A 15,496-nucleotide genomic window follows, 5' to 3' on the forward strand; every position below is an offset into this window, starting at 1 on the left:
TACTGTAGCTCAAATTGCTCAAGAAGTTAATGCTGGTTCTGATAGAAAGGTGTCAGAATACACAGTGCATCGCAGTTTGTTGCGTATGGGGCTGCAAAAGGGGGACCAACACAATATTAGGAATGTGGTCGGTCATAATGTTATGCCTGATCAGTGTATATATAGCTGGATAATAATAATCATTTTTATTATCCAATATTATATATATATATTTGGTGATGAAATAGACAGTATATATAACATATAACAATGTATGCTAAATGCTCTCAATAAAAATGCTTTATAAAATATTATAGACATTTAAGCATTCCCACTCGATTTCAAATGCATTTCAAGTGGTGTAATTGAAAAGAATGCCATGCTCTTAATTAGATGTACAAATCAACTGAATTAATAAAGTGAATTAGACAATGACACTTACAACCCCTCTGCAATACACTCCAACTGAAGATCTTCGCCTTTCACCAGAGATGTATGTGACTCCATTCCTGTGGGCGTCAGTAGACGGGGCTTCCTCTCCAACAGAGAGTTTGCTTTATAATGGTGAAAAGATGATATAATAGTGAAAAGATGATATAATAGATACATATGCATAATATAATATAACATATTATAATATAATATAATTAATATAATATAATATAATATAATATAATATAATATAATATAATATAATATAATATAATATAATATAATATAATTAATATAATATAATATAATATAATATAATATAATAATATAATATAATATAATATAATATAATATAATATAATATAATATAATATAATATAATATAATATAATAATAGATTTAAATCCTTTAATTTCTGCAGCCCAAGTATCAGCAAACAGAACCGCAACTGTTTTACATTAATGAATAATTTAAGGAAGTATTTTAACATACAAAAAATACACTCGTGATCCAGTACAGAGAATAGGTTATGAATGAACCTATGAATTATTTCCATCAGTTGATCAAACAAAACCTTTGAGTTCCCTTTCGAAAGGGAACTCTCGCTGCGTCTAGCTGACGCTATGGGGAACGCCCTCGGCGTGACTGGTGTCTGAAGCTACTATCGAATCACGGCAAAGTCTTTGACCGACGTCAGCCCATGACGTCATCATCGTGCGACCCGGAAGTATAAAAGGGTGCCGTGCCAACACATACACATCTTTCTCGTCTTCAGGGACTGTCTGTTTGAACTGCTATACGAGTTAAGGTAAAACAAATTCAATTATTAATACACACGAGTGTGTATTTACTGCCTGGGATCAAGAGCATGCACAGTCAAGTTCATTTGAAGTTGTTTGTGTGTGAGTGTGAGCGGTTTTCAATCTGAGATCGCTCCACTCTAGTCTGGCTTTTTTCCTGAGGGAAGAGAGTTTGGCATCTGGGACTGCATGATGCTGTCCCGCTCACGCTGAGGCTGAGCGTTGGCATACATCATGGGTTCTCAGATGCAGCCCGCCGATCGTTGCGACGATCTGGCGGCTAACGAGACTAAACAGCAAGTGCTCTTAGGGATGGCTGGTGAGAGTGGTATGAATCCTCTCAGCCACCTTGACCGTGTATGCTGAGCTGATGAATGTTATGGAACGTACTGCAGGCAGGCTGCGGCTGCCATGTTGGTGCGTTAGAGGAGAGATTGCTCGTGGTAGATTGCACGATCGATTTCTCCTTGGCCATAAACCATCAGCTCAGATGAGCCTTCCATTCCTTCTTGATCTTCTTACAGAGATCGAGAGGGCATGGAAGAATCCATATTCGACCCAATATTCATCAACATCAGCGTTTTAACTTCGCTGATGTCGAGGGGATAGGGGAATATGGATATGTGTTGAGGCTACCGACTGGCGAGGAAAGTTTGCGAACTTTTCTCGCGTTTCGTGGGTATCAACACTGAGAGCTCAAACTCTGCATCTCTAAATCACGTTGTGCTTTAATGGCAGGGGCATACACGGCAGCAGGTCAGGCTGGTGCTGCTTTTCACACCATGGCGGTGTTTCAGGCGTACCAGGCGGACCTGCTGGAGGATCTCGACCAGGGGGGCCGGGCTGTCCCCTGAGGCGGTTGCTGAGCTGCGCCGCACCACAGATCTTTTTCTCCGGGCCACCAAGCAGACTGCTGCTGCTATCGGCCGCTCTATGGCGGCTATGGTGGTCACGGAGAGGCATCTGTGGCTGAGCCTGGCTGATATCGGGGAGAAAGAGAAGTGCTTTCTCCTCGATTCGCCGGTTTCGCCTACTGAACTTTTCAGCACCTCCGTTGAGGCGGTGGTTGGAAAGTTCGGGGAGGCGAAGGTGCGCTCAGCGGCATTTAGACATGCATACCGCTGAGATCCGCGCCCCCACCCAGGCAGGCGGGACCTGGTCCTTCACGGTCTGAGGACCGTAGGCAGGACCAGAGGGCTAGCGTCTCCTCTCGTAAGGGGGCTAGAGGGCTAGCGTCTCCTCTCCTCTCGTAACCCCCCCCAGGGCAGGTTGCAGGTTGGATTAGTTTGCAGGTTGGATTAGCCACTGCAGGTTAGATTAGTTTGTCTCTGTTACGACTGAGCGCTGCGGCGTCAGTTGGGATGTGGATGAAGGAGGCGCGTTGCTGAGGCACCGTCACCTTTGGTTGTGCACCACTTAGATCGGAGGCCTCCTCTCATTGAGAGTCGTTGGTTTAAGTAGCAGTCAGTTTGTTTGTCTGGCAGTAATTTCTCGTTTTTGCGAAACTCGTACAGCTTGTAGGCTTTTACAAGCCTCCCTGGAACGGGTCCCCATAGTAATGGGTAGCTATCATGTGTTAGGCCTCAGCAGGCCTCCATGAAGACGAGCCGTAGGGTCTAATATTACTACAACCCACATTTTGCAAAAAAAAAAAAAAAAGTCTGTCCCAGTTAGCAGGAAGGATTGCACCGTTTTCAAGAGTACGGTGACAGTGGTAGGCCTTATCAGGCCTCTAGTAAGGCAGGTGCCAATGCTGAGGCATCAAGGTACTACTAGCCTAGCTTAAAAAGGGGCAAATACGCTCTCCTGAAGGTCGGCTGTCAATTGTAGGCCTCAGTAGGCCTCTTGAACAAAGCGCATTTTCAGTGAGAAGGCCTCAAGCAGGCCTCACTGGAGGTATGTACCGATGTGCGCATCGGGACAGCTAGCCTGGCGGCTATCAGGTTGTAGGCCTCATCAGGCCTCCCTGAAGGCCCGCTGTTAGTGGTAAGGCCTTACTAGGCCTCCCTGAGGGTGAGCTCTCAGGTTGTGATCACTACCAGAGGCAGGTTGTAGGCCTCATCAGGCCTCCCTGAAGGCCTGCTGTTAACTCTAAGACCTTACTAGGCCTCCCTGACTCGAACAAGGTAGTAGGCCCCATCAGGCCTCCCTAAGGTGTTCCTGGGATCCAGTCATCTAAAACAGTTAAGCACGAATTGCAAACAGGTAGCAGGCCTCTCCAGGCCTCCCTAAAGGCTGATTATCAGGTAGTAGGCCTCAATAGGCCTCCCTTGAGAGCGAGTTCCTTAATCAGGATGCTCGGATAGCCTGCGTAGCTTGACTGTCGACTAGTAGGCCTCAATAGGCCTCCCTGAGGGTGAGCTCCCAGGTTGTGGTCACTCAAACGAGGTAGTAGGCCCCATCAGGCCTCCCTAAGGCGTTCCAGGGATCCAGTCATTTGATACAGTTAGCACGAATTGCAAACAGGTAGCAGGCCTCTCCAGGCCTCCCTAAAGGCTGATTATCAGGAAGTAGGCCTCAATAGGCCTCCCTTGAGAGCGAGTTCCTTAAACAGGATGCTCGAATAGCCTGCGTAGCTTGACTGTCGAGTAGTAGGCCTCAATAGACCTCCCTGAGGGTGAGCTCCCAGGTTGTGGTCACTCGAACGAGGTAGTAGGCCCCATCAGGCCTCCCTAAGGCGTTCCTGGGATCCAGTCATTTGATACAGTTAGCACGAATTGCAAACAGGTAGCAGGCCTCTCCAGGCCTCCCTAAAGGCTGGTTATCAGGTAGTAGGCCTCAATAGGCCTCCCTTGAGGGCGAGTTCCTTAATCAGGATGCTCGACTAGCCTGCGTAGCTTGACTGTCAAGTAGTAGGCCTCCATTAGGCCTCCTTGAGAAAATAAGAGTAACTTCAGCAAGGGACTATGCTTCGCTAAAGGCAGGTAGTAGGCCTCACTAGGCCTCCCTGGAAGTGAGCTTGAACGCTCTGAAAATTGGCGGTATTGCTGTCAGGTAGTAGGCCTCACTAGGCCTCCCTGAGGAGATGCTCGGGTTGCCAGCATGGCTTGCTGTTAGGTAGTAGGCCTCTATAGGCCTCCCTGGAAAACCCGCTATCAAGTAGTAGGCCCACAGGGCCTCCTGGAAGGTGAAGTTCCTGAGCTAGGCACTTCTTGATTACCAGTTCTCTGTGGAGAATTTGTGGTAGTTGGGCCTACAGCTGGAGGTTACCCGCCAGGCAGGTTCAGCTGCTCCCCTCAATGAGGGTCGTCTATGAGCACTCAGCCGCCTGAGCCTGGTCAGACGGTCGTAGGCCTCTCATGAGAACTCCCTGTTAGATCAGTCCTTAGGCCCTTTCGGCCTCCCTATTGCTTTGAAACACAAGCACCTGGTAGATCCTTGATTTGAGCAGGCAGACTCCCCTCGCTAGCAAGGGTTCTAAAGCGCTACGCTGAGTATTGCTCTCTTTGATAACCCGTCTCTGAGTTCCGGGCTAAGTAGGACTGCCAGTTTTTTCAGTCCCTTAGATTGGATGCCCCCTGGGCACCATCCAGAGGCTCTGTTTTTGAACAGACAGGGTTGGCTAAACCGAAGTGTCCATAACACTTAGGGCACCAGGTCAGGCCTCCCTGGTGGCACTCGGGAGAACTGGTTTCCCCGAGTAGTGACTGGCTGGGGTTCCTTCGGGTCCCCTAGCCACATTCCCTTAAAGGGACCCCTTCTTTGGAAGTAGTGGTCCCGGTCCTTCGAGCTGTCTAGATGGAACCCCGCGCAGTGCGCTAGGGTTCCGTTTAGTTGCATAGCTTGGGCTATGACCGTAGGGAGTGCTGTCACTGTCAGCCCAGTGTGACCTGAGGGGGAGTCGCTCAGGTTTTTCAGTGGAATTACTTGTGTTGACAGTTGTCACTGCCAAGAGGCAGACACTCCCCTCAGCATGGCGGCGTTGGTATATCGTTCCCCATAGCGTCAGCTAGACGCAGCGAGAGTTCCCTTTCGAAAGGGAACGTCTAAGGTTACGTATGTAACCTCTGTTCCCTGAGAACAGGGAACGAGCGCTGCGTCGCGTTGCCATGCTTCAGGGCCTATCTGCCATACAGTCCCTTCAGACGAGAAGATGTGTATGTGTTGGCACGGCGCCCTTTTATACTTCCGGGTCGCACGATGATGACGTCATGGGCTGACGTCGGTCAAAGACTTTGCCGTGATTCGATAGTAGCTTCAGACACCAGTCACGCCGAGGGTGTTCCCCATAGCGTCAGCTAGACGCAGCGCTCGTTCCCTCTTCTCACGGAACAGAGGTTACATACGTAACCTTAGACAATTTGCAAATGTAGGCTAAAGAGTAAGCAAGTATGATGTGACATGGAATGAGATAATTCATCAAAACTAATTAAAAACAAAGGCGCTGCTCTACGCCCATGTAGCATCTCTAATGAATGTCACTCACCATAACCTCTGCCGCTACCAGAGACTGAGTCCTTCATTAACTTGTCTTGGATGAAGAAATGGAGACAAATAAAAATATGTGTGGCAATGCAAAAACAACTAAAACGATATATAATATGGATGTGAAATACACCAACAAGTCATCACAGGAAGTATCAATATCTACCAAGCTGATTTGCTGAGGTCCAGCAAGCGCTTGGAGATTGACTACATGCAACACTGGAGATGTCAATTAGATGCACATGGCTGGCATGTATAAAACAATGCTGGTCATGTAAAGAAATGACCACATTATGCAATCAAACTCTTGAAAATTAGTATTTTAACGTACTGCTTTTGACCACGACAGACATGGCATTTTTCTGGACGATGGTTCGTATGCTCGGGAAGGCAGCAAAGCAGCAGTAGTCTCTGCGGCTGTCCGTCTCAATGGCGTTTGAGAAGTACAGGTTCCCATTCAGACCCACTGATACTCTTTCGTCCTGCTCGATGTGCTCTAGACCTGTTATGTTTTACAGAAAAGGAGAAAACAGCATTTATTAAGGCTCAAAACACTCAAAACACAAAACAGCTCAGTAAGAATGATATATAGTAATAATACACTCTACAAAAAAAGGTTCTATATGGCACCAAAAAATGGTTCTTGGCTCTTAATCATAGGGGAACCTTTTTAAGTGCTATATAGCACCAATTTTGGTGCTTCAGTGGTTATTCAGCAGTTCTTCAGAGGTTCTTCACCAGTTCTTTGACTAAAGTGCTATATAGCTCCGCTAACTAAGGTGCTATATAGCACCGCTACCATATACAGAACATATTAAGATACGGTGCTATATAGCACCAAAAGTGGTTAATCCATGATTACGATGAATAACCATATTTGGTGCCATATAGAACCTTTTTTTTTTTAGAGTGTATGAGTACTTTAATGAGGGGATATTTGTTTTTAATGACCCTACAAGTTCGATTGAACCATCAAACTACGATGAACATGTTTTTGATATTATTTAAATATTTGAAATATGAGGAAAGAACAACAAAGATGTCAAAGTCAAAGATCAGGGCTGCATTTCCCGATAACTTTGTCTCTTAGCGCGCTACAAAGACTCTAAAGGTATAACTTAACGAAAGTTATACCATTACTAGGCGTGTTCCCCGAACTATATCTTTGGAGGTTGCTTAAGGTATACCTTCTTAAGTGCAACGTTAGCAGGTTCTGTCCGTGGCGGTGATGCTGAATTGGTTTATCAATGGCTCAAAAATCGATTATTCACTCTATCAGGCGCTGTTTAACTGCGTTATGTGAGAAAGCGGTGTTCTTTAGAATAGAAGCACTTCAGAAATAGTTGAAATTGCATTAATCAGGACTCGTGAGATCTTATAAACATAATCCAAATTGCAAACTAAATCCAACCATGGATATTTGTAATAATTTTGAAATGATTGTGCGAACCCGCAACCTCTCATGCTTAAACGTATCATGCATCAACCCACTACACTAACTGGCATTATGCCTATGCCATTTATATTAGGCCTATCATAATATATTTTTCCATAGTATTAATTTACTCCACAACCAGAGCTGATTGCCCGCATTACACATTAGGTGTAAATCACTTTCTGTTATTGGATGACCTACTCAATAAAAGCGCAACACGCAAAACATAATCAACAGCTACTATAGCGAGAATAAAAGAAAGAAAAGGAGAGCTGCCAGTCGGACCAACAAGATCTAAAAGCTGCTGAATTTGCTGCCGTGGCAGGCAAAATTTATTTTGAATTCCAGCTTCTTACATGGTAGCCAGGGGACTAAAGTTTTCACGGATGATGTTTGCACATAGAAATTGGCTCCGCGGACGGCGCCATCTTTGATTTAGCACAACTATTCGGTCTGCCAGCTGATATACCATTGGAAAATATAATTAAAAAGCTAACAACCATCAGTGTAATGACAATTATTTGCATTCAATTAGCAATATATGAACTGTCAATAGTGATAATTTATAGCTAAGAGTGATCCAGACCAACCTTATGAACAAATGACTTACAGAAGCCATACTTAACTAAGATCGTTTCGGGAAACACATATTAACATTAAAGGAACTCTCCACTTTTTTTGAAAATAGGCTCATTTTCCAGCTCCCCTAGAGTTAAACAGTTGAGTTTTACCGCTTTTGAATCCATTCAGCCGATCTCCGGGTCTGGCGGTAGCACTTTTAGCATAGCTTAGCATGGACCATTGAATCTGATTAGACCGTTAGCATCTCGCTCAAAAATGACAAAAGAGTTTCGATATTTTTCCTATTTAAAACTTGACTCTTCTGTAGTTACATCGTGTACTAAGACAGGCATAAAATGAAAAGTTGCGATTTTCTAGACCGATATGGCTAGGCGCTAGCCTGGATGCCAGCCGAACTTAGCCCCGCCCACAACATTTTAACTCGGGCAGTTCGGTCTGGACTTCATCCATAGAGAAGTAATTATGCCCGAACAGAAACTGTTCGGACCAATGAAATTGTCAGGGCGGGCTTTAGACGATGATGGACAGATGATAAACAGTAACGTAATCATCCACGTCATCAAAGAGCGCTAGGGTTGAATTTGTTCTAATCCTAAACGGAGAACTTGTTCCTATATGCATTCACCTTTACTATTTCTCTCAGAAATGATGATCGTGTTGGTAAGTACTCTGTGTATCCTTAAATTCTTTTTTTACAACACCGGCAAAGATCGTTTACACTCATCTTTTTCTTCTAACGTTACTTATTCCAGTGTGCAGGCAGACAGGGTTGCCAAGTCTTTAAAACAAAACCCGCCCAATTGCTACTCAAAACTAGCCAAAAACAAGCCCAATAGCTTTTTCGGGGGGGTTCACCGGAAAAAAAAAGGCATTTGGGGGGTAAAATATGTGTTATTTTGGTAGGGCTGCCTGCTAAAATTCGCATTCCTGGGTCTGTATATCACATAATTGGGGTCGCTTCAACCCGCGGACATGGAAAAATCCGCGGACTTGAGTTTTGTTGACATTTGACAACTAACGTTATGCGTCGCTCCGTTGCTCTGATTGGTTGTAGGTCTATCCAATTGAGGTCTTTCCTGGTTCGGTTGAAACACGCCCCATAATCACAGCCCAATGGAGCGGTCTCAGACTCAAATTCTGACTGGAAATTGAATATGACGACGTCAGGCTAGCTAGGCGCTGTGTAATATCATTGCAAAGCTCCTTGATTATTACGTAGGAATGAGAGTATAGTTCCTAGCCATATCGTCCTAGAAAATCACAACTTTTCATGTTCTGCCGGTCTTAGTACATGATGTAACTACAGAAGAGTAAAGTTTTAAATAGGAAAAACATCGTAATTTTTGAGGAATGATCTATGCTAAGCTATGCTAAAAGTTCTACCGCCAGTCCTGGAGATCGGCTGAATGGATTCAAAAACGGTAAAACTCTGTTTAACTCTATGGGAGCTGGAAAATGAGCCTATTTTCCAAAAAAGTGGAGTGTTCCTTTAAGGTACACCTTAAGGTATAACTTAAGAACGACATAGTGTTAAGAAGGTTTCAGGAAATCCAGCCCTGACAAAGATAATTGGCTAAAAAGCAAAAAACTACAGGTTTTATTTATGCAACAACAACAAAATGCTCACAAGATAAAGCATACACTGACTACAACATAATCAGTTATTAATATTTTGTTGGTTATATCTTGTTTTTCATTTGTTCCAAAAATGATGTCCACAAAATATGGCATGTTTAATTGCCTTATAATCAATAAAACAATTGACTCCAAGCACAGCTACATAATATTATTACAAAACCTTTTCATTTTAAATAATAATATCATATATAGTATATGCAAAAATATCCTTTTTTTTTTAATAATTAAAGTTTAGTTTCGCCAGATTTTCCACTATTACTCATGCTTGTTTGTCCAAAAGTAAAACATTATTTCAATATTATACCACAGTCTGTCTGAATACTCGATTCTGATAGGCTGGAAGGTGTGCAATAAAGCCGTTTAATGCACAGGTAGTTCATTTTTTCATTGTTTAGAGGCAGAAGTAGAAGCCAGCCAATCATTTTAACTATATGCAATATTCATCAGATGATCGCTAAATGCACTGTGAGCGGAATGTGGACGTGCCTTAGAATAATTTAACCCAAATAAAATAAAATAACCCAAATAACTTACTCATTGTCATCCAGTAGATTTGCAGTGGGGGGATTCCTTTAGGTGGGTCGCACTCCAGAATGACTGACTGACCTTCCATAACCTCAATCGGATCAATGATCTCTTTAGGGAATTTCGGAACATCTGCAGAGAGTAACAAGCAAAAATGTGCCATTAGATACCATTTTATAAATGAAATCACCATTAGGTGGCAGTATAAGACAGACTTTCTCCCCTAAGGCATTCCAGGAAAGAGATTATTCATCCCAATTTCCCAAATTTAGTCCAAAAACCTGCCAATAACACATCATTCTGCTGCTGAAACTATATGTGCTGAAGGAGTGATTGAAAACCGGTCTTGTTTGGTAACTGACGACTCTTTGCCCTGGTTACATCTTTGGAGATTTATGTGGTGTATTTCAGAACACAATGAGAAATGTGACGTCAAAAAATGATGGAGAGAGAGGAGAAAAGTCATTTTTCACCAGCCCTCTCCTCATGGTCCATAATGCACTGTGATGAAAGCGAAAGAAAAGCTCCAGGGTTTGTAAAATGGATATCCCACTATGGACCAGAGCGGTTGTTTCATTGGACACCGATCTCTAAATCATTCTGAAAGAGTCGTTACAGAGCATAAGGCACAAAGTTGTACATTACTCACTGGGAACAATGAATTCAATCTCTTCCGACATGGCTGTTCCTAACTTGTTGGTCGCAAAGCAGCGATAATTTCCCTGGAATTCTGAGAGATTCCCATTCTTGGGAATGATGAATGTTCCGGAATCATCTAATGTTATCAATCTGGAGTCCTGGTACGGATCAAAGTCTTGACCATTCTTTGTCCACCTGAATCTGAAAAACAGAGAAGATCAGTGATTAAATGAAATTACACCACTCGGTGTGCATCCTTTGAAATATGGCAACAGCACAAGGATGCAAAGAGGATTTCCACATTCATTTTTTCAAATTTGAAATGACATCAAATACTCAGTGAGGCTTTGAAATGCCAGTGGGGGGCTTCTGATGTGGTTTTTGCGTGTATTGTGAGCTGTTATCATGGTACCCATGATCTAGCTACCCTGCTGAATGCCCATGAGGGTTTGGTGCTGATCTGGCACAGCTGCACTATTCATCCAGCAAAAATAGCTGGTGGTGTTGATCAACCAGCATGCGAGCACCATGATGATGCTCCTGCGGTCGTTCCTGAAGGTCGTTCCATCCATCTCTGGTCTAGTTTTCAAATCAAAACTAGCACAAGCGAGCGGTTCGTAGAGGAAGACAAATGAAAAGATTATTTGGACTCTTATTAAGATCTTATTATGATCTCATGATTTAATCTGAACCGATTTGATCAGTTTTGAACAATTATTAACTTTTGTACTCAGTTAATTACATTTTTATAATCAGATCGATACTGAAAAAAAAACACTGACGCCAAAAACATTATAATATGCTCCAATCTTCATCTGGTCTCCCTAAGGTAAGGCACCTGTCAGGCGGTTATCTGGACTCATTCATCTTTAGTTTCCCTGTCATGGATCACCCGCCAATCTTCTGTTCCCATGGATACTAATCATCATCACAGCTGTTCGTCATTTAGTTCAACACAATGTGTATTTAATGCTGCCTTCACGTGCTATCTTAATTATTGTAAAAACGAGTTTCCTAGGTAAAAACTGCACATGAATGCCCTCTTATGTCGTGTTTACTATTGAGAAGTTCGGGAATAATATTGATACCCAAATTGTCCAGATGGAGGGAACAGCTGCAGTGACTGGTATGATTTATTAGTTTGTTTTAGTTAAACTAGCCTGTATTTGACTGAAATTCCAGAATCGTCAGCCAACGGAATATCTAGATGGCAGTGTAAATGTTTATATGGTTATCAGTGAATGGGACACTAAATATAATTGTGGCTTTAATAAGATTTTCCCAATAAATATGCAGGAATAAACCTGGTGCCCTCCATGATTCCTGTTCAGTCCGACAACAAAGCACTTGAATGCAACAAGCTCGTAATCACGACTTCTGCAGTGGGAATTAGGACATTTTAAAATAATGGTCCAGATCATTAGTAGTTCCTGCAGAGTGACTAACACTAATTGGTAAAAAAAGATTACTGATTACGTCTCAGACACACAATAATGTTATGATTAGAAATTAATGGGTAATTCTTTATAATTTGTCATAGTTGGTTGCTAGTTTTTAATGAGGCTATTCTCATTCAGTAATTATTGATTACCTAATAAGGAACTATCTCAGTCCTAAATTTGATAGTACTTAAGGCCTTTGCACACAGTCCGAAATTTTCGCATGCATTTTTTCGTATTCGTGATCCAAAAAATTTGTCACGCACAGAGACCTTGCATACTGAGTCCGATGCGTATTAATGAATGCGTTAAGGAAAAAAACGCAAAACAATACAAAATGCTGTCTTCAAGTAGTGAAGATGCTTTTTGTCCTCTCTCTTCTTAAAAAGAGAAAAAGAAAGAGGAAATATTGGGTCCATCCACTCCTGCGACCACGTAGAGAGGAAGGAGAGTTCCACCTCCTTATCAAGGAGCTGCGGGATTATCCAGGCCGATTCAAAGTTTACTTTAGAATGTCAGTGGATCAGTTTGATGCTTTGCTAGCGATACTGAAGCCACATATTAAAAAGAAGACCACCTATTAAAAAGAAGACCACCAATTTCTGTGAATCAATTGATCCTGAACAGAGACTGCACTATGTCATGGTATGGATCCGCACGTGCATATTTGTAGTATTTTTGATACAATAATATTTGTATATATAATTGTAGATATATGAGCACTGGCGATTCATTCACCACCATTGCCAGCAGTTTTAGGTTGGGCATCAGCACTGTAGATGGGAAAAACGGATGCGAAAAATGCAGAAAATCGAACGAAACGACGGACGAAAGTTTCGGAGGCAGTGTGCAAGCGTGATTGACATAACGTGAGGTTGAATTTATTTTTGACGTGCGAAAACTTTGCAAGCAAATTTCGGACTCAGTGTGCAAAGGCCTTTACTGGTTAGTAAAAGGGTTAGTTTACCCAAAAATGAAAATTACCCCATGATTTACTCAACCTCAAGCCATCCTAGGTGTATGACATTCTTCTTTCAGACGAATACAATCGGAGTTATATTAAAAAATGTCCTGGCTAATCCAAGCTTTATAATGGCAGTGAATGGGACCCCAAAATTTGAAGCCCAAAAAAGTGCATCCATCCTTTATAAAAGTAATCCATACTACTCCAGGGGGTTAGGCCTTCTGAAACGAATCGATGGGTTTAAGAAAAATATCCATATTTAAAACTTTATAAAGTAAAATATCTAGCTTCCGCCAGACCTCCTTCCGTATTCAACTTGCAAAGCAAGTGTAACGCCTCTTGCAGTTCAAAATGCTTACGCTATGTCCTATGTCGCGTCAGTTACACTTTCTTCATAAGTTGAATACGGAAGGCGGTATGGCGGAAGCTAGATATTTTACTTTATACATTTTTACATATGGATATTTTCGGGTGAACTATCCCTTTAAGCTTGTTTCCATATTAGTTAGTAGTAGCTGAAGTGTTAATGTAGCACTACTCATTTGTCCTGCATAGTTACCTATCAATGACGGACCATTAAACTAAAGTGTTACAGAGACTTATTTGAAAAACATTCAAATAATCTCACTGAGTTCAAACTTTTGAACGGTAGTGTGTATGTATAAGGCTTACTCCGGTCCAGGGTTTCCTGTGGCCTCACACTTCATGGGGAAGCTCTCTTCGAAAGGGAAGGCGATCAGAGAAGCTGGCGACTTCTCAGTAATTGTGGGAAGCTGCTCCACTAGATAAAGAAACAGCCAGAGAGAAAGTGCTCAGTAAACAGTCGAGGAAAATGGCAGCATGCAGCCTGCATGCAGCAAATGGTGATATGAAATGGCTTTGGTTCAATCGTAATGATTTTCCACAATCAGGTCGGCTGTTTTGATCAATGCATTCAAGACTAAAGGTAAACAAAAAATGTTTGTTGGAGAACATAATTAGATATCGAATCATTGATTGTGTTGTTGGCCAAGAGTGAGTTGTTATCAGGCAATGGCAAATGATCTGGTCAAATAATGTCAATGAGAGTTTGTTTGTGGTTTAGAACAGGAAGAAACTAATGGCTAATGCAGTTTGAGTGTAAAATTGGATATGCATGATCAAAATCATGATGGAGTGGCGGTATGGGTTACACTATGATAAATGTAAAGTGGTTTGCTGGCTCTGTTGTTGGAGGTTTTCCACTATGCACAACAAATACTGTAAAAATCCAATAAATCCTTTGATACGAGTAAACGTTCTCATTCAAATTTATGTACGATTTAAAGGGTTTTAGTTCAGCCAAAAATTTTAATTCTGTCATTTAATTACTTACCTTCATGTCGTTACAAAACATGTAAGACTTTCGTGCACCTTTGGAACACAAATGAAGATATTTTTGATGAAAGCACTTTCTTTCACGATTTTTAAAAAGTTAATAAAGAGATCGTAAAAATAATCCATATGAATTGAGCGGTTTAGTCCACTTTATATGATGAACAGATTAAATTAATCTAGGAACCAATGAGGTTCATTCTTGTGTTATGCAGCACGTTTGAGGTTCCGCAAGAACCAATGAGGTTCATTCTCATGTTACGCAGCACGTTTGAGCCTTCCACAAGAACCAATGAGGTTCATTCTCGTGTTACGCAGCACGTTTGAGCCTTCCACAAGAACCAATGAGGTTCATTCTCGTGTTACGCAGCACGTTTGAGCCTTCCACAAGAACCAATGAGGTTCATTCTCGTGTTACGCAGCACGTTTGAGCTTCCTCAAGAACCAATGAGGTTCATTCTCGTGTTACACGGCACGTTTGAGCTTCCGCAAGAACCAATGAGGTTCATTCTCGTGTTACGGAGCACGTTTGAGCTTCCTCAAGAACCAATGAGGTTCATTCTCGTGTTACACCGCACGTTTGAGCTTCCTCAAGAACCAATGAGGTTCATTCTCGTGTTACGCAGCATGTTTGAGCCTTCCACAAAAAAAAAAAAAAAAATGTATGCATTTGGCAGACGCTTTTATCCAAAGCGACTTACAGTGCCCTTATTGCAGGGACAATCCCCCTGGAGCAACATGGAGTAAAGTGCCTTGCTCAAGGACACACTGGTGGTGACCACTGGGATCGAACCAGCAACCTTCTGCATATCAGTTCCATGGTTTAACCCACTGGACCACCATCTCACATAAATGTCCTGTCTCTTCCAAGCATTATACATTTACGCATTTGGCAGATGCTTTTATCCAAAGCGACTTACATTGCATTCAAGGTACACATTTTTACATTTTGTCAGGTTCATTCTTGTGTTACGCAGCACGTTTGAGCTTCCACAAGAACCAATGAGGTTCATTCTTGTGTTACGCAGCACGTTTGAGCTTCCACAAGAACCAATTAGGTTCATTCTTGTGTTACGCAGCACGTTTGAGCTTCCTCAAGAACCAATGAGGTTCATTCTTGTGTTACGGAGCACGTTTAAGCTTCCACAAGAACCAATTAGGTTCATTCTTGTGTTACGCAGCAAGTTTGAGCTTCTGCAAGAACCAATGAGGTTCATTCTTGTGTTACGGAGCACGTTTGAGCTTCCTCAAGAACCAGTGAGGTTCATTCTTGTGTTACGCAGCA

The 15,496-nt window shown here is 42.4% G+C and overlaps 1 protein-coding gene across 8 annotated transcripts in view; it reads right to left on the reverse strand.

The window, feature by feature from the left end:
* Positions 1–15,496, reverse strand: part of chl1b (cell adhesion molecule L1-like b) — a 164,794-nt gene that overhangs the window by 44,531 nt on the left and 104,767 nt on the right. For all 8 annotated transcript variants that reach the window (XM_079841181.1, XM_079841180.1, XM_079841179.1 and 5 more), the window contains 6 exons: positions 13,531–13,639; positions 10,466–10,656; positions 9,826–9,948; positions 5,968–6,138; positions 5,638–5,682; positions 422–533 (listed from right to left, as the gene is read on the reverse strand). In XM_079841181.1, the coding sequence (XP_079697307.1) occupies positions 422–533; positions 5,638–5,682; positions 5,968–6,138; positions 9,826–9,948; positions 10,466–10,656; positions 13,531–13,639 (751 nt within the window). The remainder of the gene's footprint in view (positions 1–421; positions 534–5,637; positions 5,683–5,967; positions 6,139–9,825; positions 9,949–10,465; positions 10,657–13,530; positions 13,640–15,496) is intronic.

Source organism: Gobio gobio (assembly GCF_949357685.1).
Source record: "Gobio gobio genome assembly, chromosome: 17".
Classification (NCBI taxonomy): Eukaryota; Metazoa; Chordata; class Actinopteri; order Cypriniformes; family Gobionidae; genus Gobio; species Gobio gobio.